General features: G+C 41.8%; 2 protein-coding genes across 2 annotated transcripts in view; both read right to left on the reverse strand.

Annotated features, from left to right (window-relative positions):
• Positions 1–10,291, reverse strand: part of LOC308605213 (phosphatidylinositol 3,4,5-trisphosphate 3-phosphatase TPTE2-like) — a 74,020-nt gene extending 63,729 nt beyond the window's left edge. The window contains exons 1-3 of the mRNA XM_081214980.1: positions 9,894–10,291; positions 2,362–2,406; positions 1,505–1,558 (exon numbers count right to left, since the gene is read on the reverse strand). Coding sequence (XP_081071106.1) covers positions 1,505–1,558; positions 2,362–2,406; positions 9,894–9,949 — 155 coding nt within the window. The 5' untranslated portion in view covers positions 9,950–10,291. The remainder of the gene's footprint in view (positions 1–1,504; positions 1,559–2,361; positions 2,407–9,893) is intronic.
• Positions 10,292–22,949: 12,658 nt separating this feature from the next.
• THSD1 (thrombospondin type 1 domain containing 1) overlaps positions 22,950–24,796 on the reverse strand; it is a 58,326-nt gene continuing 56,479 nt past the window's right edge. Inside the window, exon 7 of the transcript XR_014013650.1 lies at positions 22,950–23,048. The gene's annotated coding sequence lies outside the window, so the exon portion shown is untranslated. The remainder of the gene's footprint in view (positions 23,049–24,796) is intronic.

The following is a 24,796-nucleotide window of genomic DNA, read 5'->3' on the forward strand; positions in this document are numbered from 1 at the left end:
TGCAGCCCTCACCCCCCATTTCTGGAAACCACCAATCTTTTCTCTTATTTATGAGCTTCTTTTCCTTTAAGACTCCACACACAAGTAAGATCACATGGTATTTCTCTTTCTCTAACTTATTGCACTTGGCGTAAACGTCCAGCAGTTCTACCCATGCTGTTGCAAATAGCAAGATTTCATTCTTTTTCTTATGGCTGAATATATTCCATTGCACAACTTCTTTATCCATTCACTGGTCAACGGACATGTTGTTGCCATGTCTTGGCTACTGTAAAGAATGCAATTAACACGGGGGTGCACATGTCTTTTCAAGCTAGTGTTTTCATTTTCTTCAGATAAATACCCAGAAGTGAAATTGCTGGATCATATGACAATTCTATTTTTAATTTTTTGAAAAATTTCCATAGTGTTTTTCATAGTAGCTGTAACAATTTGCATTCCTACCAACAGTGCACAAGCCTTCCCTTTTCTCCACATCCTTGTCAACACTTGTAATTTTTTATCTTTCTGACAATGCCATTCTATACATACATATTTTTTTATTTTATTTAGATTTATTTTTTGGGCTGCATTGGGTCTTTGTTGCTGCACTCGGGTTTTCTCTAGTTGGGGCGAGCGGGGTCTACTCTTCGTTGCGGTGATCGGGCTTCTCATTGCAGTGGCCTCTCTTGTGGAGGAGCACGGGCTCTAGGTATGTGGGCTTCAGTAGTTGTGGCACACGAGCTCAGTAGTTGTGGCTCGTGGGCTTTAGAGTGCAGGCTCAGTAGTTGTGGCACACGGGCTTACTTGCTCCACAGCATGGGGGATCTTCCTGGACCAGGGCTTGAACCTGTGTCCCCTGCACTGGCAGGCGGATTCTTAACCACTGTGCCACCAGGGAAGCCCAACGATGCCATTCTAACAGGCATGAGGTGATTGTAAATTTTTTTTAATAGTTTATTTTGTAGAACAAGTGACCTATACTGGTCAATGTTTCATGTGAGCTTGAGAAGGATATATATTCCGCTCTTGTTAAGTGAGCTCTTCTATAAATGTCAATTAGGTCCAGTTGATTGAAGGTGCTGTTCAGTGCCACTATATCTTTACTTTCCATAGTTTTCCCTTTTCTTCATGCGTCAGTATAAACCCTATCTTCCCAATGATAAGAGATCCACCAACAGTTCCCTCCTTTCAAACTTCACAGACTTATTCATATGAGTTATCAAAGTTAGCACCTTTATTACCATCATCGACCCTCAAGAATTGTTCTATTTTACTTCACTCGTATGCAGAAATTTATCGTTAGTGATATTCTACATGGAATAGTGATATAATGAATTTCTGAACAATAAAGATTCCTTGAATCTTAAAAATATAGTAAACATAACAACTCACTGCAATTCCTATGTTTTTAGAAAGAATTTTAGATCATTGTCCAGAAAATTCTGCATTGCCATGGAAAATCCCGAGACTAAATTTCTCCACTTCACTTCCCCTGGTCCCCACCCCTCAATATATACCTCACCTTTCACAGGTGGCTCCGTCACAGATTACTGATGTCAATTCATAGGGGTCATTTCTAAGGAATTAAAAACACAGGATCAAACTCCAAATGACTTCATAGAGTTAATTAGTTACAAGTAGTCTTCAATTTGTAAACTGGTTGAACCCTAAAAATCTACATGCAAGTTACTTATTTGGCAATCAGTATTTCAAATTTCCCAAGAAATAGGGCTTTATTAGCTGTAATGAAGACCTTAGGCCTGTCCAGGGAGACTGACAAATCCAGAAAAGTACCATTCTTCATTTCTAAACCTAACTCTCATGTGTAACTGCACTGAGGCTGCATTTACTTCAAAATTCAACTTCAGCCTGTAGATCTACAAACTTCCAGCCCCTTCTAACTTCCTGATTATCCTTCCCTCCCCTGCAGCCCTACTTTTCTTCTACTGGGTACTCCTTTGCTGTTCCTCAGTTTGGTTCAAAGAACAACAAGCCCGAGGCAGGGGCTCTCTCCAATATGATGGTGGGTTTACAGTTGGGACACTAGCTTTAGATGGTAGCAGAGCTCTGGAGGGTGAGGGCCAGAGCCGAGATGGAGCAGGGCTGCTCTTTTCTGTCCCATCCTTCCTCCTTTCCTGGCCCATGCTAGCAGACACACACACACAGACATTCTGATAGCTTCCTAAGAGTTTTGGCTACTAGTTACTAAAGGTCACAAAGAGACCATGAGGAAGGATTCTCCCACTTATGACCTCTTCTTTTTTCCATCTAGACCCCAAAAGAAAGTTACCTATAGAAGCTTCCAGTCTCTTATGGAGAGAGACCTCCCTTTGCGGTAGCGCTCCCAATACCTTTCACCACCCACTTCAGTCAACTCACCCTTTGTCAACGTCGTTAGAGGAGCCTGAAGAGCCATCCACAACTCTGTCAAAGAGTAAAAATCATACAAAAAAATACGTCAGACACTTTGGAAGGCAATTCGTTTCTTTTTCCCAATAGAATTTCAAGACATGAAGAGTAAAATCATGAATATGGAAAAAACTAAACAAACAGTTTGAGTACAGCACTGGGCTCTCTGAGACAGCCTCTGGGCTGTGTGTGTGTTTGTGAATCCACTGGAAAGTGACAGAAAGAAGCAAAGGAGATGTAGCATTCATTATTAAACCTCCTTTCTCCTTCCCCATTTTGCCAACCATGCACACACCCTGGAATCAATTTGGGAAACATGAAAGAGCCGAGAGTATAGGGACGAGGAGGTGGATCCAGGGAATAACTAATGAAGGGTTACAGGGAAAAAAAAAAGAAAGAAAGAAAGAAAATGCCAGAACAACGAATATTCAAACGCCAAGGACTAGTCACTGGTCAGCATTCAGTAGAGAAGAAACAGGTAGGTAGATCAAGGATGGCCTGTATAATATTTTAAATTTTTTTTCTGAACTAGAAGTAGAGCATGTTTAGAATGATTCCTTTTTATTTTTCTCTGGATTTATTTCAAAAAGATATTTGGATCATTCCCTAACACCATACACAAAAATAAGCTCAAAATGGATTAAAGACTTAAATGTAAGGCCAGAAACTATCAAACTCTTAGAGGAAAACATAGGTAGAACACTCTATGACATAAATCACAGCAAGATCCTTTTGGACCCACCTCCTAGAGAAATGGAAATAAAAACAAAGATAAACAAATGGGACCTAATGAAACTTCAAAGCTTTTGCACAGCAAAGGAAACCATAAACAAGACCAAAAGACAACCCTCAGAATGGGAGAAAATATTTGCAAATGAAGCAACTGACAAAGGATTAATCTCCAAAATTTATAAACAGCTCATGCAGCTCAATAGCAAAAAAACAAACAACCCAATCCAAAAATGGGCAGAAGACTTAAATAGGCATTTCTCCAAAGAAGATATACAGACTGCCAACAAACACATGAAAGAATGCTCAACATCATTAATCATTAGAGAAATGCAAATCAAAACTACAATGAGATATCATCTCACACCAGTCAGAATGGCCATCATCAAGAAATCTAGAAACAATAAATACTGGAGAGGGTGTGGAAAAAAGGGAACACTCTTGCACTGCTGGTGGGAATGTGAATTGGTACAGCCACTATGGAGAACAGTATGGAGGTTCCTTAAAAAACTAAAAATAGAACTACCATATGACCCAGCAATCCCACTACTAGGCATATACCCTGAGAAAACCATAATTCAAAAAGAGACATGTACCAAAATGTTCATTGCAGCTCTATTCACAATAGCCCGGAGCTGGAAACAACCTAAGTGTCCATCATCGGATGAATGGATAAAGAAGATGTGGCACATATATACAATGGAATATTACTCAGCCATAAAAAGAAACGAAACTGAGCTATTTGTAATGAGGTGGATAGACCTAGAGTCTGTCATACAGAGTGAAGTAAGTCAGAAAGAGAAAGACAAATACCGTATGCTAACACATATATACGGAATTAAAAAAAAAAAAAAGTCATGAAGGACCTAGGGGCAAAACGGGAATAAAGACACAGACCTACTTGAGAATGGACTTGAGGATATGGGGAGGGGGAAGGGTAAGCTGTGACAAAGCGAAAGAGAGGCATGGACATATGTACACTACCAAACGTAAGGTAGATAGATAGTGGGAAGCAGCCACAGAGCACAGGGAGATCAGCTCGGTGCTTTGTGACCGCCTGGAGGGGTGGGATGGGGAGGGTGGGAGATGCATGAGGGAAAGGATGTGGGAACAGATGTATATGTATGACTGATTCACTTTGTTATAAAGCAGAAACTAATTAAAAAATTTAAAAAAAAAAAATAAAAATAAAATAAAATAAATAAATAAATAAAAGTGTTTGTAAAAAAAAAAAAAAAAAAGATATTTGGTTATATTATCCAAAACCAAGACTTCCCACCACCAAATCACTGGTTTGGATAATTTAATCTCTCTACAATTCAATTTCCTCATCTGTAAAATAAGACACATAAAAAAGCACTTTGCATCCGTCAACTTCATATCATCATCCTGAATATTCACCATTTCACAAATATTATTGGTGTTTAGGCAGCCTGCCTTCTTCATCAAATGTTATGCCTCAAAAAATCAGTACAGGAAAACAATAAAAACTGATACATATTTTAAATTTCAAAAACACTTCAAGATTCTCAGAGTAATTCCCTGGGAAATCTTGGGTTCCTATCCAAGATGAGATAATAGCCTTCCTCCCAAAACTATAAAAGACGAATGGAAGTGTGGATTCCAAGAAATAACACAAACCTCGAAGACTCTAAAGAGTCGACCCTTGGGCTTCCCTGGTGGCGCAGTGGTTAAGAATCCGCCTGCCAATGCAGGGGACACGGGATCAAGCCCTGGTCCGGGAAGATCCCACATGCTGCAGAGCAGCTAAGCCCGTGAGCCACAACTACTGAGCCTGCACTCTAGAGCCTGCGAGCCACAACTACTGAGCCCACGCACCACAACTACTGAAGCCCACGCACCTAGAGCCCGTGCTCTGCAACAAGAGAAGCCACCGCAATGAGAAGCCTGTGCACTGCGACAAAGAGTAGTCCCCACTTGCCACCACTAGAGAAAGCCCGCGTGCAGCGACAAAGACCCAATGCAGCCAAAAATAAAATAAATTAATTAAAAAAAAAAAAAGAGTCTACCCTTGACTGGTGGACAGACTGAGGAAAAGGGCTGCCAAGGGCAGCCTGGAGGGACTCAAGAGGAGGGGAAATTTTAAGTTCGGTTCTTGCCTTTCCCTTGAGTTGCTTGGAGACAATAAGTGCCTCCTCAGTACAAGCCAGGAGAAACTACCCAGACGTAGTTAGGATAAAGTTAGGGTAGCATTAGGTTAGCTGATGAAAACAGGAAAGGGCTGAAGAGCAATCCTTGGGCCTTCAATCATCCACGCCCCATCTCCAAAGCCCCAGGTGACAACCTAGGGTGACTGCCTCCCCCAACGCTGCCTCGCCCAGGAGCTGAAAGGTGACATACCCTGATCAGAGGATTTGCCTGGTCACAGTGTTTCATGGTTCCTGAGACTCTCTGTGCCCAGGCTCATCACCTCCACTCATGTTAAACTTACTGAGGAAAACACACCCTGGATCTTAGCTTTCAACAAGAGCGACATTATAATAGGTCATCCAAGCCAGGATACTTTTGAAAGTGACAAGAATGCGCTATTAATAATCATGCTGAGACGGTCCCCAACCTTCAGCTCTTTCCTAATACAAGTTACCAGACAGAGGGGCCAATGTGCACAAGGAATGTGAACTCACAAGTCAAAATAGATACCTGAGGAGTACGACTCCTGAAAAATACAACAAACTGAACGTCATATACCATCTGAAGCAGAAAAATTGCAACACAATGACTAAGGTATTTTTTCTAATTAAAAAAAATTTTTATTGGAGTATAGTTGCTTTACAATATTGTGTTAGTTTCTACTGTACAGCAAAGTGAATCAGCTATATGTATACATATAGCCCCTCTTTTTTGGATTTCCTTCTCATTTAGGTCACCACAGAGCACTGAGTTCCCAGGGCTATACAGTAGGTTCTTGTTAGTTATCTTCTTTATACATAGTATCAATAGTGTACATATGTCAATCCAGTCTCCCAATTCATCCCACCCCCGCTTTCCCCCTTGGTATCCATACATTTGTTCTCTACGTCTGTGTCTCTATTTCTGCTTTGTAATAAGATTGTCTACACCAATTTTTTCAGATTCCACATGTATGCGTTAATATACAATATTTGTTTTTCTCCTTCTGACTTACTTCAATCTGTATGACAGTCTCTAGGTCCATCTATGTCTCTACAAATGACCAATTTCGTTCCTTTTCATGGCTGAGTAATATTCCACTGCATATGTTCTACATTTTCTTTATCCATTCCTCTGCTGATGGACACTTAGGTTGCTTCCATATCCTGGCTATTATAAATAGTGCTGCAATGAACATTGGGGTGCACGTGTCTTTTTGAATTATGGTTTTCTATGGGTATATGTCCAGTAGTGGAATTGCTGGGTCATATGGTAGTTCTATTTTTAGTTTTTTAAGGAATCTCCATATTGTTCTCCATAGTGGCTGTATCAATTTACATTCCCACCAACAGTGCAAGAGGGTTCCCTTTTCTCCACACCCTCTCCAGCATTTATTGTTGGTAGATTTTTTGATGATGGCCATTCTGACCGGTGTGATACCTCCCTGTGGTTTTGATTTGCATTTCTCTAATAATTAGTGATGTTGAGCAGCTTTTCATGTGCCTCTTGGCCACCTGTATGTCTTCTTTATAGAAATGTCAGTTCCTAACTAATCACTGAATCAAAAGTAAACAAAATGACTCCCTCTTGCGAGAACATCAGAATCACAGCTAACTGCTGAACAACCATCCACAGAAAGACACTGGAACTCACCAAAAAACATACCCCACATCCAAAGACAAAGGAGAAGCCACAATGAGACGGTAGGAGGGGTGCAATCACAATAAAATTAAATCCCGTAACGGCTGGGTGGGTGACTCACAAACTGGAGAATACTTATACCGCAGAAGTCCACCCACTGGAGTGAAGTTTCTGAGCCCCACATCAGACTTCCAAACCTGGGGGTCCGGCAATGGGAGGAGGAATTCCTAGAGAATCAGACTTTGAAGGCTAGTGGGATTTGACTTCAGGACTTCGACAGGGCTGAGGGAAAAATAGACTCCACTCTTGGAGGGCACACACAAAGTAGTGTACACATCGGGACCCAGGGGAAGGAACAGTGACCCCATAGAGACTGAACCAGACCTACCTGCTAGTGTTGGAGGGTCTCCTGCAGAGGAAGGGGGTGGCTGTGGCTCACCGTGGGGACAAGGACACTGGCAGCAGAAGTTCTGGGAAGTACTCCTTAGCATGAGCCCTCCTGGAGCCCACCATTAGCCCCACCAAAGAGCCTGTGGCCTCCAGTACTGGATCGCCTCAGGCCAAACAATCAACAGGGAGGGAACTCAGCCCCACCCATCAGCAGACAAGCAGAGTAAAGTTTTACTGACCTCTGCCCACCAGAGCAACACCCAGCTCTACCCACCACCAGTCCCTCCCATTAGGAAGCTTGCACAAGCCTCTTAGATAGCCTCATCCACTAGAAGGCAGACAGCAGAAGCAAGAAGGACTACAGTCCTGCAGCCTAGGGAATGAAAACCATGGTCAGAGAAAGATAGACAAAATGAAAAGGCACAGGGCTATGTACCACATGAAGGAACAAGATAAAACCCCAGAAAAACAACTAAATGAAGTGGAGATAGGCAACCTTCCAGAAAAAGAATTCAGAATAATGATAGTGAAGATGATCCAGGACCTCGGAAAAAGAATGGAGGCAAAGACTGAGAAGATGCAAGAAATGTTTAACAAAGACCTAGAAGAATTAAAGAACAAACAGATATGAACAAAACATCTGTATGTCTTCTTTAGAGAAATGTCTGTTTAGGTCTTCTGCCCAGTTTTGGATTGGATTGTTTGTTTGTTTTTGATATTGAGCTTCATGAGTTGCTTGTATATTTTGGAGATGAATCCTCTGTTGTTTGCTTCATTTGCAAGTATTTTCTCCCATCCTGAGGGTTGTCTTTTTGTTCTGTTTATGGTTTTCTTTGCTGTAAAAAAGCTTTTAAGTTTCATTAGGTCCCATTTGTTTATATTTCTTTTTATGCTCATTATTTTAGGAGGTGGGTCAAAAAAGATCTTGCTGTGATTTATGTCAAAGTGTGTTGTTCTTCTTATGTTTTCCTCTAAGAGTTTGATAGTGCCTGGCCTTACATTTAGGTCTTTAATCCACTTTGAGGGTTTTTTTGTGTATGGTGTCAGGGAGTGTTCTAATTTCATTCTTTTACATGTAGCTGTCCAGTTGTCCCAGCACCACTTATTGAAGAGGCTGTCTTTGCTCCACTGTATATTCTAGCCTCCTCTGTCATAGATTAGGTGACCATAGGTGCGTGGGTTTATCTCTGGGCTTTCTATCCTGTTCCATTAATCTGTATTTCTGTTTTTGTGTCAGTACCATACTGTCTTGATTACTATAGTAAGATTTTTAAATACACACATGACAAGCACACTTAATGGTACATGAGAAGATGTTCGTAATATGAAATGAGAATAAGAAACCATAAGGAAAAAACCCAAGAGGAAATCTTCAGTGTAAAAGCATAATTGTTGAAATAAAGAATCCATTCATGGGATAAAGAGTAGTTTGGGTACATGTGAAAAGCAAATTAGAGTTGGAAGATGAGATTGAGAAACTCTCCCAGAAAATAGTAGAAAAGAATAGAGAGGGCTTCCCTGGTGGCACAGTGGTTAAGAATCCGCCTGCCAATGCAGGGGACACGGGTCGAGCCCTGGTCCAGGAAGACCCCACATGCTGCGGAGCAACTAAGCCTGTGTGCCACAACTACTGAGCCTGCACTCTAGAGCCCAAGAGCCACAACTACTGAACCCGCATGCCACAACTACTGAAGCCCGTGTGCCTAGAGCCTGTGCTCCGCAACAAGAGAAGCCACCGCAATGAGAAGCCCACACACCGCAACAAAGAGTAGCCCCTGGTCGCCACAACTAGAGAAAGCCCACGTGCAGCAACAAAGACCCAACACAGCCAAAAATAAATTTATTTAAAAAAAAAAAAAAGGAATATAGAGGGAGAACATACCAAAGAAAAGCCAATTGATATGGAGCATAAAATCTTATCTAACATCTGGATTATAGACATCTGAGGATAAATGAGAAAAAAATGGAAAAGAAAAAGCTGAAAAAAAATAAGGATAAATTTTCCAAAATTAAAGAAATATCACAAAGTGATCTTTCACCTTACAAACATTTAAATGGTCTTTACTAAGGGCCAGGCATTGTGCTGATGCTTCACAAATACTACTTCAATTGGTCCTCATTACATTCCTTGAGACAGTTACTATTATTTATTTTCACCAGTTCACAGACCTTGAATATTTTTGTATTTCTAATATCCATCATGCCGATTTGTAAACCACTAATCTCACTAATAAAAATGCATTTGTGACCTTCACTGTGGTAATTAGCAACATTTCAGGTGTTGACGGAGATGTGACAACTGGAGCCCTTGTAGTGGCCGTCCCTGGAAAATAGTCACCACCTATGGACAGATCATCCTCCATTAGGGCAACCAGCACTGCTAAAGGACAAGTTTAAAGGGACCATGCATACTATTACTGACATACTGCCTAACCTGTGGTATTTAAGGAAATTACAGGCATAAAACAAGGTCTTTAAATTTTGAGTTTGCTAATTTCATTTGCATACAGCTTACATTTATTATAAAAGAAGGTACACGTGTATTCCCCATTCTGTTAACCAAGGCTGAGAATTATGTTTAAAATTCAGGAAATTTGAACCTTATCACTTACTTATTTTTTTGATGCACGAACCAGGCATATAAAGAATTCTTCTTTAATCTCGGCATGGTTTGTTTTATTCTTGAATTTAATCTGCATTTAATCTAAGAAAAAGAAAAGCATGTATGCATTATATGTTCGATACGTTTAAAACACATATGATATCCCCCCAATTAGAAAGTCACACATATGGATCAGCATTTCCACAGTCTTGAATCCACAAACATAAAATCTGTAATACTGTGCAATTTTATCAATCCTGTGAAACATGCATTTTAGCTCAAGAAATAGAGAAAAACATTTTTTGTGTGTTCAATAAAATTTAAGCTTAGCTCAAGCACAGGACTCTTTAAAGATTACCCACTTGCTAGACAGGACCCAGGAAGCCAAACAAAACCCATTTCAAACCAATTTTACATCATCATAGTGACTTATGATATTTCTATCCTGAAGTATTCTCTGCAGAATAAATGAGAGAATTGGGAAAGCTAAGAGATGTGACCCTCAGCATTTCATAGAGCAGATTTCATGGATGAAAAGTGGAAATCACTGGAGAGTAACACATTGCCAAGTAGATGGCCAAGTTAACAAGCAGTAATACTACGTCCACGTGAGACAGGCAGAAATGTGCCACCGGCCCCTAAATTCCGGGCAAGGAGAGAAATTTGAAAAGAAATAGAAAACAAATTTTTTTTTTTTTTTTTCAAAAACAGACCAGTTTGGGCATAAATGTTGATTCTGAGTTTTGGGCTTGGGGCCCAGCCACCTGTGAATCCCATACCTTTGAGACATACCAGCTCATGCACAGTGGGAGTAGGAAGCCCAAAGCTTGGAGGTACCGCCTGTGTTCCAGGGGCGAGATGGACCCGAGACCCAGGGTGGCCATGGCACAGCCAGGTTCTTGGGCACCCTCCCTGCAAGCCCTAGACCCCCTTACCTGCAGGCAAGGCTGCTTCAGCAAAGGCAGAGGCGCTGCCTCTCGGAAGGGGCTGTGGGGCAGTGGGGAGCATTTTGTGAGTCGGGTACAGCCTTTCCTAGGCGGGATCAAACTTTCCTCAAGATCCTGGCAGCTGTTCTCTCTCCCGCTGCCTTTCAGGATAATGCCTTTTTCCTTCTTTTCCATTCTTTCTTATTTTTAATTTCCCCAAATCAAATCCGTTAAGTGAAATCTCGGCCCAGTTCCTGGCCAGCCACAAAGTTACCGCTAGTTGGTCCTACATCGGCCTAGTGCCCCCTCCCCCTCCAGGTCCCATGTCCCAATGCCCCCTGATGGTGACGGGGCTCTGCAGAGTCAGCGGGAGGGAAGAGGAGCGTTAATCAGGGCTCCGCACAGCGAAGCACAAGGCAAACCTTCCTGCCTACGGGGTCCGAAGACCCCCTTCCTGTCCCTCCTCCCCACACCCTCCAGCTGTGCCTCTAAAACGTTATACTCTTCTCACAATGTGAGGGTCAAAGGGCCACATGAGCCGACATAAACGGCAGAGGATGGGATGGGACGTCCTTGGCCAGAGGCCTCCACCCTAGGTCATTACCTGGTGCTGCTAGCAAGCCAACGCTAGAATAACAACTCCGTGTCCGTAGCAACACTAAACAACAGATTCCAGGTGGTCCGGAGATGTACCAGAGTGGGGAATACAATGAATTTGGTTCCAGGCTGCAAGGGCTTAAAAACAGACGCTGTTCTCCTTAAGGACAGGGGTGGGGTATGAAGGTCAAAGAGCCCAGGATAATCATCCCAGGGCGGACTGTCTCCCCTGTTACTTTTTCTTTTGCATCTAATGGAGGGGATGCTTGTTACATATTCTCATTCTAAAAAAGGTTACATTGAGCTTTTGGCTTCCCCTATGGGCTGGAGAGAATGACCAGAGGGCCGAATATTTTCTGGCTAATATTAACTTTAAGTAAAATAAGCAAGGTTGATACAGGAATGAGGAGGAAACAAAATCATTTTACTCAAGGTATCAATTCATAGGATTGAGAAGAAACAATCAAGTATTAGTTGTAAATTAAAAACACACCCATTTTCCTGAGTAAATCTGAAAGGTGTAAACTAATACCAAACAAATATGGAAAAAAACGTTTTTAAATTTCAACTTTTTTTTTTTTTTTTTTGGCCGCACCGCGGCTTGCAGGATCTTAGTTCCCTGACCAGGGATTGAACCCCAGCCACGGCAGTGAAGCACTGAGTCCTAACCACTGGACCATCGGGGAATTCCCCCAAAAAAGTTTTTAAAACATAGGTGAAACATTAGAATTTTTGTATGGAAATTACAATATAAAAATTAACCCCAAAAGAGGAATAAAATACCAGTTGCACATCTCTGTTGGTACATGTGATGAAGCTGAATAAATGGTCAGGTGAAGACATGGAAAAAAGATTAAAGCCATATTTACTTAGTATTATGTCTGTAAAGCACTTGGCAAGTTACAGAAATGAATAAAACATGGTCACTGACTTCAGTGTCAGGTTGATGGCCTCAAGGCCAGACCATTCTGAAATATGCCCAGAGCATCCTACTTTCTCTGAGAAAGACCTGCCCTCAAGAAACCTAGTTTACCAGAGCCTTATCTGACCTTGGGGAAGGGCAGTAAGATAACCCCAGCCCCCTCCAGCCTTCCTGTCTCAGTTAAGAGGACGGAAAAAAGACTCAGAAACTCTTCAGAAGAGCACAGCCCTTGTTTCTTTATATGTTTGACATTTTTGTTGAGAACTGGACTTCTAATATAATGTAACTAGAAATCAGATTTTTCCCTTTCTCCAGGGTCTACTGTTGTTGTTTGTTTGTTAAGTGACCTTTCTGAGCTCTATTCTTTGTACAGCATGACTACTGAAGTCAGCTTGGTCAGCATAATGGTCAGCCAGTGATTAGAGAGTCCCTCAGGTGCCCGGAACCGCTAAATCGCCCAGTGGTTACCATTCAAGAAAGAGACAATGGCTTCTGGCCCCATCTTGCCTCTCTCCCTCGGCTCCTTGGGCTCGGGCCTCAGGCACCATCTCTTCCCTTCTCTGCCGTCTACCCCTCCTCTATACCCTCACGTCTCCCACACTAACTCTCCTGGCTAACTTCCCTTTTCCTCTTAAACTCTCCCCCCTCCCGTTTTCCTCTCAACTTTTCAGAACCTGTCCCTTTAAAATTAAGCCTACTGAGGATCCAGAGACTAAACCCTTCATTTCTTCTAGTCTCTGAGCTAAAGCTGAACTTTGAGCCATAGTCACAGATTGTTCCCAAAGTAACGGAAGAGCCTCACAGACTTGCTGAGGAATTTAATATTGATACTCAACTTATCAGCCTGCTTTCTCTGACTTGTATCAGCTAGTCCATATGCCGGTCGGCAAAGGCCAGCCCCAACACTGAATAAAGACTGCTAATTGGGAAAAGCCTAAAAGGTACCGAGAAATACAACTGGAAAAGCGTTCCCGAACCAGGTTTCTTTGCCCAACACGCAGCAAGCCACCAAATGCGGAGACGCCGAAGTTTGTAGCAGCGAAGGGGTTTACTCACAAGGCAGCCAAGCGAGAAGACAGGAGAACAAGTCTGAACTCCACCTCCTCAACGGCCCGGGAGCTAGGGGTATTTATGGGATACAACTAAGGCGTGGGGAGCATGGGGAAAGCTAAGTGGAGATAAGCAAAAGGTGAGGTGATCTTCTTTCTGCGTTGATACACCTAACCTACCGGCTTCTTCCCAGTACGCATGCTCAGAATACTGGTATTATCACGCTCTGATGACGTTTTCCTGCCTTCCGAGGTCACAAGGTCACCGAGCATGCTCAGCTGGAGGGGCGGTGGTCTTAACCAGTCTTAACCAGCTGGAGCTGAAACTGGACAGGCTCAAACCATATTCAGCCCCCTGGTCATTCTCTCCAGCCCATAGGGGAAGCCAAAAGCTCAATGTAACCTTTTTTAGAATGAGAATATGTAACAAGCACCCCCTCCATTAGATGCAAAAGAAAAAGTAACAGGGGAGACAGTCCGCCCTGGGATGATTATCAAGATCAGAGCCTTATCTGACCTTGGGGAAGGGCAGTAAGATAACCCCAGCCCCCTCCAGCCTTCCTGTCTCAGATAAGAGGACGGAAAAAAGACTCAGAAACTCTTCAGAAGAGCACAGCCCTTGTTTCTTTATATGTTTGACATTTTTGTTGAGAACTGGACTTCTAATATAATGTAACTAGAAATCAGATTTTTCCCTTTCTCCAGGGTCTACTGTTGTTGTTTGTTTGTTAAGTGACCTTTCTGAACTCTATTCTTTGTACAGCATGACTACTGAAGTCAGCTTGGTCAGCATAATGGTCAGCTAGTGATTAGAGAGTCCCTCAGGTGCCCGGAACCGCTAAATCGCCCAGTGGTTACCATTCAAGAAAGAGACAATGGCTTCTGGCCCCATCTTGCCTCTCTCCCTCGGCTCCTTGGGCTCGGACCTCTGGCACCTCCATCTCTTCCCTTCTCTGCCGTCTACCCCTCCTCTATACCCTCACGTCTCCCACACTAACTCTCCTGGCTAACTTCCCTTTTCCTCTTAAACTCTCCCCCCTCCCGTTTTCCTCTCAACTTTTCAGAACCTGTCCCTTTAAAATTAAGCCTACTGAGGATCCAGAGACTAAACCCTTCATTTCTTCTAGTCTCTGAGCTAAAGCTGAACTTTGAGCCATAGTCACAGATTTTTCCCAAAGTAACGGAAGAGCCTCACAGACTTGCTGAGGAATTTAATATTGATACTCAACTTATCAGCCTGCTTTCTCTGACTTGTATCAGCTAGTCCATATGCTGGTCGGCAAAGGCCAGCCCCAACACTGAATAAAGACTGCTAATTGGGAAAAGCCTAAAAGGTACCGAGAAATACAACTGGAAAAGCGTTCCCGAACCAGGTTTCTTTGCCCAACACGCAGCAAGCCACCAAATGCGGAGACGCCGAAGTTTGTAGCAGCGAAGGGGTTTACTCACAAGGCAGCCAAGCGAGAAGACAGGAGAACAAGTCTGAACTCCACCTCCTCAACGGCCCGGGAGCTAGGGGTATTTATGGGATACAACTAAGGCGTGGGGAGCATGGGGAAAGCTAAGTGGAGATAAGCAAAAGGTGAGGTGATCTTCTTTCTGCGTAGATACACCTAACCTACCGGCTTCTTCCCAGTAAGCATCCTCAGAAAATAGTGGTATTATCGCGCTCTGATGACGTTTTCCTGCCTTCTGATGTCACAAGGTCACCGAGCATGCTCAGTTGGAGGGTCGGTGGTCTTAACCAGTCTTAACCAGCTGGAGCTCAAACTGGACACAGCTGACTCCAAGCTCCTGAAAAACAACTCAGGCAAACCTCTTATTGTTTAGGCTACTCGAGGACCTGCACGTTTTTGTAAAAACAATTAAAGGGAACTTGATCATTACAGGTGTAATGGATCTAACGGATGATTACCTTCAGTTTCCAAACCAGCCTGCTAATTTATATGATCAGGCTCAACGATCGCTAGGTGGCTTCATAGGGCAATTTCTAGGGCTTTTCCAAAGCCTGTTGATTGGAACACAATTCAGCCTTGCACACAAAAATCTGATGAGCCTGTTCATGAGTATTACGGTCAATTTCAGATTATTTTAAATGAAAATTCTGATCTTCCTTCACATGTTGATTCCACTCAGGTAGCTTTTAACTCTATATTTATTTACAGGCTAAACCAGGACCTTTTCCTTCTAGTAAAAAGGACCAGGATGAAATGGGAAGCTATGTCCACTCCAAATTTAGTTAATCTAGCTCTCTTGAATGCTAGATGAGTCACCTAAAAGGAAGACCACCAAAATTCTTAATCTTCAACTCCAGCAATTGAAAAGCAAAACCCTCCTAGTTTCTGTTATTATTGCAGAGACATTGGAAAAGAGACTTGGAAATGTAAGCTCTTCAGGCACCTGCAGCCCTCTAAACAGCCTTTGAACAGGCTCTCAATTCTCAATGAGGGAGCTCTGAGGAACTACAGGGGCTTTTCCCAATCCTCTCTCTAACTGGCTTGGAGAAACATTTCTCCAGATTGGGGCTGAATCTCTGCCAGTCCTAACTGACATCAGATTCACACTCTTGGTTATCAACCCCACTACTATAAAGTAGCCCCTGCCTTGGAGTACTAGAACAGTTCAAACAGTAGGGACCTTTAATGAACCTCAAGATGCTTCTGTCTCTGAACCTATTTCCTTTTGTTTAGGCCCTTTGAGAGACACACACCCTTTTCTCCTTAGTTCCTTCACCCCTAGAGTATCATGCCAGAATTTCCTTCTCTCAGAAGGGGGGAATAATTCTTTTCTTTTTTTTTTCTTTTTTGGCCACACTGTGGCTGGTGGGATCTGAGTTCCCCGACCAGGGATCAAACCCAGGTCCACGGCAGGGAAAGCCCGAGTCTTAACCACAGGACCACCAGGGAATTCTGGGGGGAAAAAATTCTAGAATTTAACAGTAGGCATCAAAGCAGCCAATCAGATGAATTAAATGACCCTGTGACATATTTTATTTGCTCTGTCTACAGCTGATCCTGGAAACACTAATCATTTGTCCCTATTGAATCACCTACCACCCTCCTTACAGGCAAAATCTCCACTGATATTGACAAAATTCACAGTGCACCTCCCATGAAGATTCAGATAGACCCCTCAAAACCTCTTCCCAGAATTAATCAAGAGCGATAAGTAAAGAAGCCCTTCAAGGCATAAAGCCCATAATAGAAGATTACAGGCTCAAGGTCTCATTATCCCTTTTACTAATCCCTGTAATACTCCTATTGCCCCGGTGAGGAAACCTAAGGGCGAGGGTGGGGGTTTGTCTAGGACTTCTGAACAAGAAACAACATTGTTATCCCTAAACACCCTGTTGTTCTTTTTTTTGCGGTACGCGGGCCTCTCACTGTTGTGGCCTCTCCCGTTGTGGAGCACAGGATCTGGACGCGCAGGCTCAGCGGCCCAGCCGCTCAGCGGCATGTGGGATCTTCGGGGACCGGGGCACAAACTTGCGTCCCCTGCATCGGCAGGCGGACTCTCACCCACTGCGCCACCAGGGAAGCCCCACCCTGTTCTTCTTAACCCTCATATATTGCTAACATCCATTCCTACAGGAAGCACATTCTTTACTGAAATTGATTTATGCAGTGCATTCTTTAGTATTCCAGTTGATGAAACTAGCCAATACCTTTTCCCCCTCACTTGGGAAGAAAAAAAAATTCACCTGCACAGTAATATTTCAGAGTTTACTGAGACTTCTGCTTACTTCTTACAAATCCTGAAGGCTGATCTTGATGATAAAAAATTCCCTAGAGGTTCCACTTTGTTGCAATATGTGGATGATCTGCTTCTCTGCTCTCCTTCTCAAGCCCCTTCACAGGAAGACAGCAGCCACCTGCTAAAGCTTTTAGCCTTAAAGGGACATAAGGTCAGCAAGGAAAATTACAGTTTGCCCAAGCCCAGTTTAGATATTTAGGGCATCTACTATCAGAACAAGGGCTACACCCAGATCCAGATAGATTTCATGATGTCCTAAGTTTCCTCAAACCCCAAACTAAAAGCACCAAAGCTAGTTGGTTATTGCTAAAATTAGATTCCGAATTTCCTTCTTATAGCCTAACCTCTTTAGTATGTTTGACTAAATAATAACAACCCTGACCCAATTTTCTGGGAAAAACCACATAACATAGCCTTTAAGGCGTTATAGGAGAGTTTGATGAACCCATCTGCCCTTGGGCACCCCAATGATCAGATTGCCTTTGTCCTTTTTTGTATAAGAAAAGTAATGCAATGCCCTTGGGGTACTCACTCAAAAACACAGGGCCCACCACTCACCCATAGGCTATGATAGCCAGCAACTGGACCCTGTGACACTGGGATACCCCCTCTTGCCTTACAGCCACTGCCCTTTTGGTTAAGACCACTGAGAATATCATTGTGGGATCCCCTTTAACCACTTTGGCACCTCATGCAGTAAAAGCCCTCCTGAATTCTCATCATACTCAACATTTCTCAGTCAGTCGCTCACTTCCTATGAAGTCCTTTCATTAACTCTCCTCACGTGACCCTTTTACATTGTAGTAAACTTAACCCTGCTGCTGTTCTCCCCTCCGTCCCCGACACAGTCCCTCCTGCCTGCTTAATGCTGATGGATCACCTCCTGACTCCTCGTGATGATCTGCAGGCAATTCCTTTGGGTAACACTGACTTCTCATGGCTCACTGATGGCTCTTATTTAAACGGTGACAATGGCAAATATTGTGCTGAGTATGCTCGTGCAACTCCTTCTGATATTGTTGCGGCAGCACACTTACCTATGGCTATGTTGACCCAAGAGGCTGAACTATATGCGCTTACACAGGCCTGCACTTTAGCCAAGAGCAAAACTGCCAATATTTATACTGATAGTAAATATGCTTTCAGAACAGCTCATGATTTCAGAATGTCGTGTAAGCAATGTGACTTCCTTAACTCCAGTGCAAATAAAAGCCCCCTATGTTTAGGAATTATTGGGTGCAATAATTTTACTTGCTTGCTTTAGCTATCATTAAGATTCCAGGGCCTTCTAAACTTGACTTTCTGGAAGCTAAAGGAAATCATCTTACTGACATTACTGCAAGGCATGCTGTCCTTAAAGCAACCAACAGCAGTCAAACCTCTGTCATGATCAAAAGGGATATTTCCACAAACGATAACTTAGAAAAACTGGGTAGAGAAGCCCAAAAATCGGCCTCAGAAAAGGGAAAACAAGAGTGGAAATTCAACAACTGTTGGTTTGATAAAAAGAGAAAGTTCTGGTTTGGACCAAATAACAACCCAGTCCTGCGAGAGACTCTCAAATTCCCCCCCCTCACCACAGTTCATGCTTTAAACCATTGGTCTACTGACAAAATGATAGCCTTCATGAATCAATATTGGCGGGGAAACATTAACAAGACGACAAAAGTGCCTAAGTCAGTTGTCCCACTTGTCCTAAATGTAACTCACAGAAGCCTGTTTGTACTGCTCCTGGGCATTTGAAACTGCCTAACGGACGCTTTGGGATCTGGCAGACGGATTCCATACAACTTCCTCTGTCTCATGCATATAAATATGTTTTAGTCACGGTCTGCATGTTTTCACACTGGACTGAAGCCTTCCCTTGCAGACATGCTACTGCGTCTTCTGTGGCTAAAGTCCTTCTGGAAAAGGTTATTCCTATCTGGGGAACTCCTCAAACTTCAGAGTGATCGAGGAACCCATTTTACTTGTCAGATACTTCAACAAGTCTGTGCTGTTTGGCCAGGTTTACAACACTTTCTCTGCACTTGCCGCCCTCAATCCTCTGGTTTAGTCAAAAGCACTAATGACATTATTAAGACTCAATTGGCAAAACCTGAGTCTTGGAGAGGCCCTCCAAACATCTTGGCCACCAGCATTGCTGTTGATCCTTGTCAACCTTAGATTCACCCCTACTGGAACTCATAAACTGTCACCCTTTGAAATAGTCACAGGATGCCCAATGCACTGGCTCTTGCCTCTTTTGACCCACAAAAGGAGAGATACACCAATATTACAAAGGCCTAATTGCTTCTATTAAAAATAACCATGTTTTGGTAGAGCCATCTTTTCACAGTGCACTCTTGGGAGATGAAGATCTCGAGCGTCACAACTTATAAGCTGGAGATTTCTTGAATTGGAAAAGATACTTCCAGAAAGACTCCATTTAACCTCTCTGAAAAGGCTCCTATCAGGTACTACTAACCAATCCTTGTGCCACCAGACTCTTCGGTATAGACTCTTAGATTCACATGACACACCTAAAGAAAGCACCAACCCCCAACTGGACCTGTACATCATCTGGTGACCTGGAAGTAAAGATATCCAAACCAGGGCTGTTGGAAGTTTGTCACGAAACCTTTGATGATGATGTAATGCTTCAGAGGCTGTCCAATGTCTATGATCTTGATAACATATAACCTTTAGATTACAAGTGCTTGAGGGAGGATGGGAGGGAGATGCAAGAGGGAGGGGATATGGGGACATATGTCTACATATAGCTGATTCACTTTGTTATACAGCAGAAACTAATACAACATTGCAAAGCAATTAAACTCCAATAAAGATGTAAAAAACATGATACAATTAAAAAATCTATCAATAAAAAAAATAAATTAAAGAAAAAAGTGCTTGAGAGCGCTCTCTCCCATCCCTCCTTGTTACTCCAGTGTAACCTCAGTAGGTTTCCAATCTGTACACTTTCTCCCCAACATGAGACACTACCCCCAGGAAAGGTCCTTCCTGGCACTGAGGGATAAAAAGCCACTGAAACTGGAAAACCTGACTCTTGATCAGTGATGCTTTCAGAGAAAGAGCTTGATCAAAAGGGGAAAAGGTAGGGCTTCCCTGGTGGCGCAGTGGTTGAGAGTCCGCCTGCCGATGCAGGGGACACGAGTTCGTGCCCCTATCCCGGAGGATCCCACATGCCGCGGAGCGGCTGGGCCCGCGAGCCATGGCCGCGGAGCCTGTGTGTCCGGAGCCTGTGCTCCGCAACGGGAGAGGCCACAGCAGTGAGAGGCCCACGTACAGCAAAAAAAAAAAAAAAAAAAAGGGGAAAAGGTAAAGAATTAATAAACAGAAACCTCAATTAAATAGTCAGGAGACCAGAAGGGGGCGCTCTCATGCCCAATAAGAAGAAGAAAGACCTCCTTTCCTTTCCTGGCAAGGACTCAACCAGTGAAAAGCATGGATTTTTTTTTTTTTCTCACTACAGCCCTCCCAGCTTCCATTTCTACTCTACAAAAAGTGATCTTTCCCTTGCTGTGTGGGAACTTGCAAATGGCTCGCCATGGTTGCAGACCCTGAATTGCACATTTCTGCTGACCCCAAATAAACCCATTTTTGCTGGAGAAATAGCTGGCAGTCTATTTTAGGTCAACACCGGGATTGCAGGATGTTGGTTTTCAAGGCTCCTATGGAGCTGAGGAGGGTGTGACTAGGAATAGGGCAAGTTAGAGGACCCCAAAGCTCACTGTTCTCATCAAAATTCAGCCTATGTTCTTGAATAAATGCTCTGCAGATTGCTGTAAGACTTTGGTTAGTTTCCAGAGTTCTGAAAAAGTTGATTCTGAGCATTTTTGCCAGTGTTCTTTTGCTTTTATGAAGGGAAGAGTTTTTGGAGGTCTCTGCCAGTTTTACTGATATTACTTCCAAATGTACTTTTAAATACATTGCTAAATTCACAAGAAAGTAAGGGAAGTACTAAATCATCACACACACACACACTCACACACTTTAGCACTGAAACTAAAGTGATAAACCAACACAGAAACAAGGAATGCCCTGGAAGTTTGCCAAAAACGAAAATCTAGAGCTTTGTTGGTCAACCTTGTGGCGGACTGGAGTGGTAGATAGGAGCTGGGGAAAACAATAGGCTAACCATAATGCTTTGAAAAAACAAAAAAGCTGTGAAATAAGATGTCAAGAGAGGACTTTGAAAAGCTCTGACATATTCCTGGGAATATAGAGTTTTGTTGGTTAACCAAGTAACAGGATCTGAACCTGACAAAGTGGGCAGCTCAATGAGACCTACACATAAATCCAGGCACTCAAACTGGCTATATATTTTGTTGAAAAGATAAACTTGGAAAAATCCATAGGGGTGGCAGAGTGAACCAGCAAGCAAATCAGTCTGTCTCTGCTGGCACCGGATTTAAAAACATTAATAATTTTAATTTTGATAATCTTCCCCAGTGTTTTGTAATCAACTGTACTCTCATGCTGAAATTTGAATTTATGCCACATTCAAAAATAGAACTACAATATGATCCAGAAATTCCACTCCTGGGTGTATATCCAAAGAAGACAAAAAAGAAAAAAGAAAAAAACAACCACTAACTCAAAAAGATACATGCATCCCAATGTCCATAGGAGCATTATTTATAATAGCCAAGATATGGAAGCATCCTAAGTGTCCCTCAACAGATGAATGGAGAGAGAAGATATGGCACATATATGCAATGGAATACTACTCAGCCATAAAAGAAAAAAAATGGAATTTTGCCATTTGCAGCAACATGGATGGACTTGGAGAATATTATGCTTAGTGAAACAAGTCAGACAGAGAATGACAAATATTATGTGATATCACTTATATGTGGAATCTAAAACATAAAACAAACTGGTGAACATAACACAAAAGAAATAGACCCACAGATATAGAGAACAAACTAGTGGTTACCAGTGGGGAGAAAGAAGTGGGGAGGGGCAATGAGAGGTACATACTACTATGTATAAAATGAATAAGCTACAAGGATATATTGTACAACACAGGGAATATAACCCATATTTTATAATAATTATAAATGGAGTATAACCTTTAAAAATTGAATCACTATGTTGTACACCTGAAACTCCTATAATATTGTATACCAACTATACCTCAATAAAAATAAAGATATATAAAAACCTTAAAAATTAAAAATTAAATAAATAAGATAAAATATTGTTGGAGGAACAGCTACCAAAACATACTAAAGTTTTAGGCTGAAGAAAATACTAGAAAACATGTTCTTAAATGCTCTTAAATCCCCATATGAAAGCACTGTAATTCATTTACTTCTTTTTTATGCTACCAGACATTCTCCACTTCGTCATATTCAATGTTCTTTTATTAGCATAATAACCTTACTATAATTATGCATATGTACTTATTTATAACAAACTATGTTTGTTAAAATATCACTGAAAGTTTTTTTAAGTTTTAAAAAATAGTTTTTATTGAAGCATATCATATGATAATGCTTATCATATTTATGATCAAATTTTGCTTTTATGAAAAATGAATATGCATCACACTTAGATGAGTCCAAAAGTAGAGTATACGTGAAGCTTATGTGGTAACTGTATTCATTTCTTTATTTTACTTTTTCTTTCTTTCTTCTCCCTTTTTTTTTAATGCATATACTTGTATACTGGTGTTTTGTTTCTATAAGAAGAATTCTCAAAAGTGGCATTACTGGATCAAAAGTATGTGCATCTAAATTATGAAGCAAGCAATAAAATAAAAATCCATGACCTCACATAGAACAAAAACATTTTTAATCCTGTGGAAGCTACTGGGGGTTCTCCTCTTATCATTCCCCTTGTCTCTCCATTGAGGTGACCATTCTTCCGAAGGTTTTTATGTTCATGACCCCCTTGCTTTTCTTTACAGTCTAGATAGATAGATAAAAGAGAGACAACAGCAGAAACTAACACAACATTGTAAAGCAATTATACTCCAATAAAGATGTTAGGAAAAAAAACAAAAAGACAGATATTTAAACAATACACTATATTGTTATAGTATTTACTTTTAAGCTGTACAAAGATGGGTATCATCGTGAAATGATACTTACTTTGAAGCACACTTTGATCACTAAAAACCACTCAATAAATATTAATTAAATTAAATTGCTGGGATTGTTTGCATAGCTTACAAAAATTTTATTCTATAACATATCTAAAATAACATTCTGTGTTAATAAATATCAGTGGCTCTTTGATTTAAAGGCCGTGAAACAAAGGATAGCTGTAAATGTTTTCCATATATCCACATTATTTTCCAGTGGCGTGACACCATTCAGATATCTAGAAATGTTATTTTGGCAAGAAAAAAGTTGCTGAACTCTAGAAAGTACAAAGTAGACACAATTGAAGGTTTTTGAACCTGGAGAAGGAAGGATCATTTTCTATAAAGGATTTTTCACAAGTGTGTTTCTCACATTCATGCATAGATAGCTTAATTGCTGTATTACCAGTTTGCTTCACTAGATGGCAATATGAGGCATAATAATTACAAATGCCTTCAAAAAAGTAAAAATAACTTATCTTGAGAAGACTGCTAGCTGTAGAGGAGAAACTATTGCCTGCAGATGTCATTTTAAAGGATATAATCTTCCATCATATGATTTGTTATGAATTGTCAGCTCCAGGGAGAAACATTTGCTTGGGGTTGACGGTGAGTTTACTAGTTAAAAATAGTTCATTGGTGAACTGAGTGGACTCCTTCATTTATTCACCTGGTCATTTGTTTATTTTTTTCATTCACTGACCAAGCATTTATCAAGCACCGAGTGTGCCCAACACTGCCAGGCATCGGGGATATAGAAATAAACTCCATTGGGAACGTAGACACAATCCCAGTCCTCAAGGAGCCCACAGCCTTGGTCTAGTAGGGAAATGAGTATATACACTGGCAGTTACAATACAGTTGGAGCAGAATGATAGAATGAGTTAACCCAAGGTTCAGGGGTGGCCTCAAGAAAGAAACAGCTAGCTCTGATGGGGTAGGAAGAAATGCCTGGAATGAGTTTTAAGGGGTGAATAATTCAGAGACATTCAAAGATGGAAAGAAAACTTGAGCAATAGTCTAGACAACACTTGGTGAAGGCCCGAACCAAGTGAGTACACGTGGGGACAGAAAGGAGATGATGTGGCCTACAAGATGCACAAGAGGTAGAATATGTTGGACTCGATGGCTAAAGGATTGAGCGATCAGAGGGAAGGATGAAATTTCCTAAATCATTTAAGACAAGTCCTGTGGAGGTCAGGATAAAAATGCAACGTGACTATCAGAAACTGAAAATAATTTTAATAAAGCACCTCTATCCATATCTTAAACTGTAGAGTGCCTCCCCACCCTTCCCCTATTCTTGAGATCTCACCTCATTCTCTGTTTACTCTGGTGTGTGAATTTGTTCTTCCTGCCAAATGAGTCAGTCTCAGATTTGTGCCGACATGTATTAAAATTCCTGTACAAGTAAGAAACTAGTGTGTCATGTCTCTTGCTCTCCCTCTTCTTCTCCCTCTCTCTCCTTCTCCTTCTCTTTCAATCTCTCTCTCCTTCACACACGCACACCCAGGGACAAGTATGTAGAAAAAAGTGTAGTGTCGTTTGTAGAAAGTTACAAATTAAAAAAAT

This window comes from Mesoplodon bidens (genome assembly GCF_964165515.1).
Source record: "Mesoplodon bidens genome assembly, chromosome: 17".
Taxonomy (NCBI): Eukaryota; Metazoa; Chordata; class Mammalia; order Artiodactyla; family Ziphiidae; genus Mesoplodon; species Mesoplodon bidens.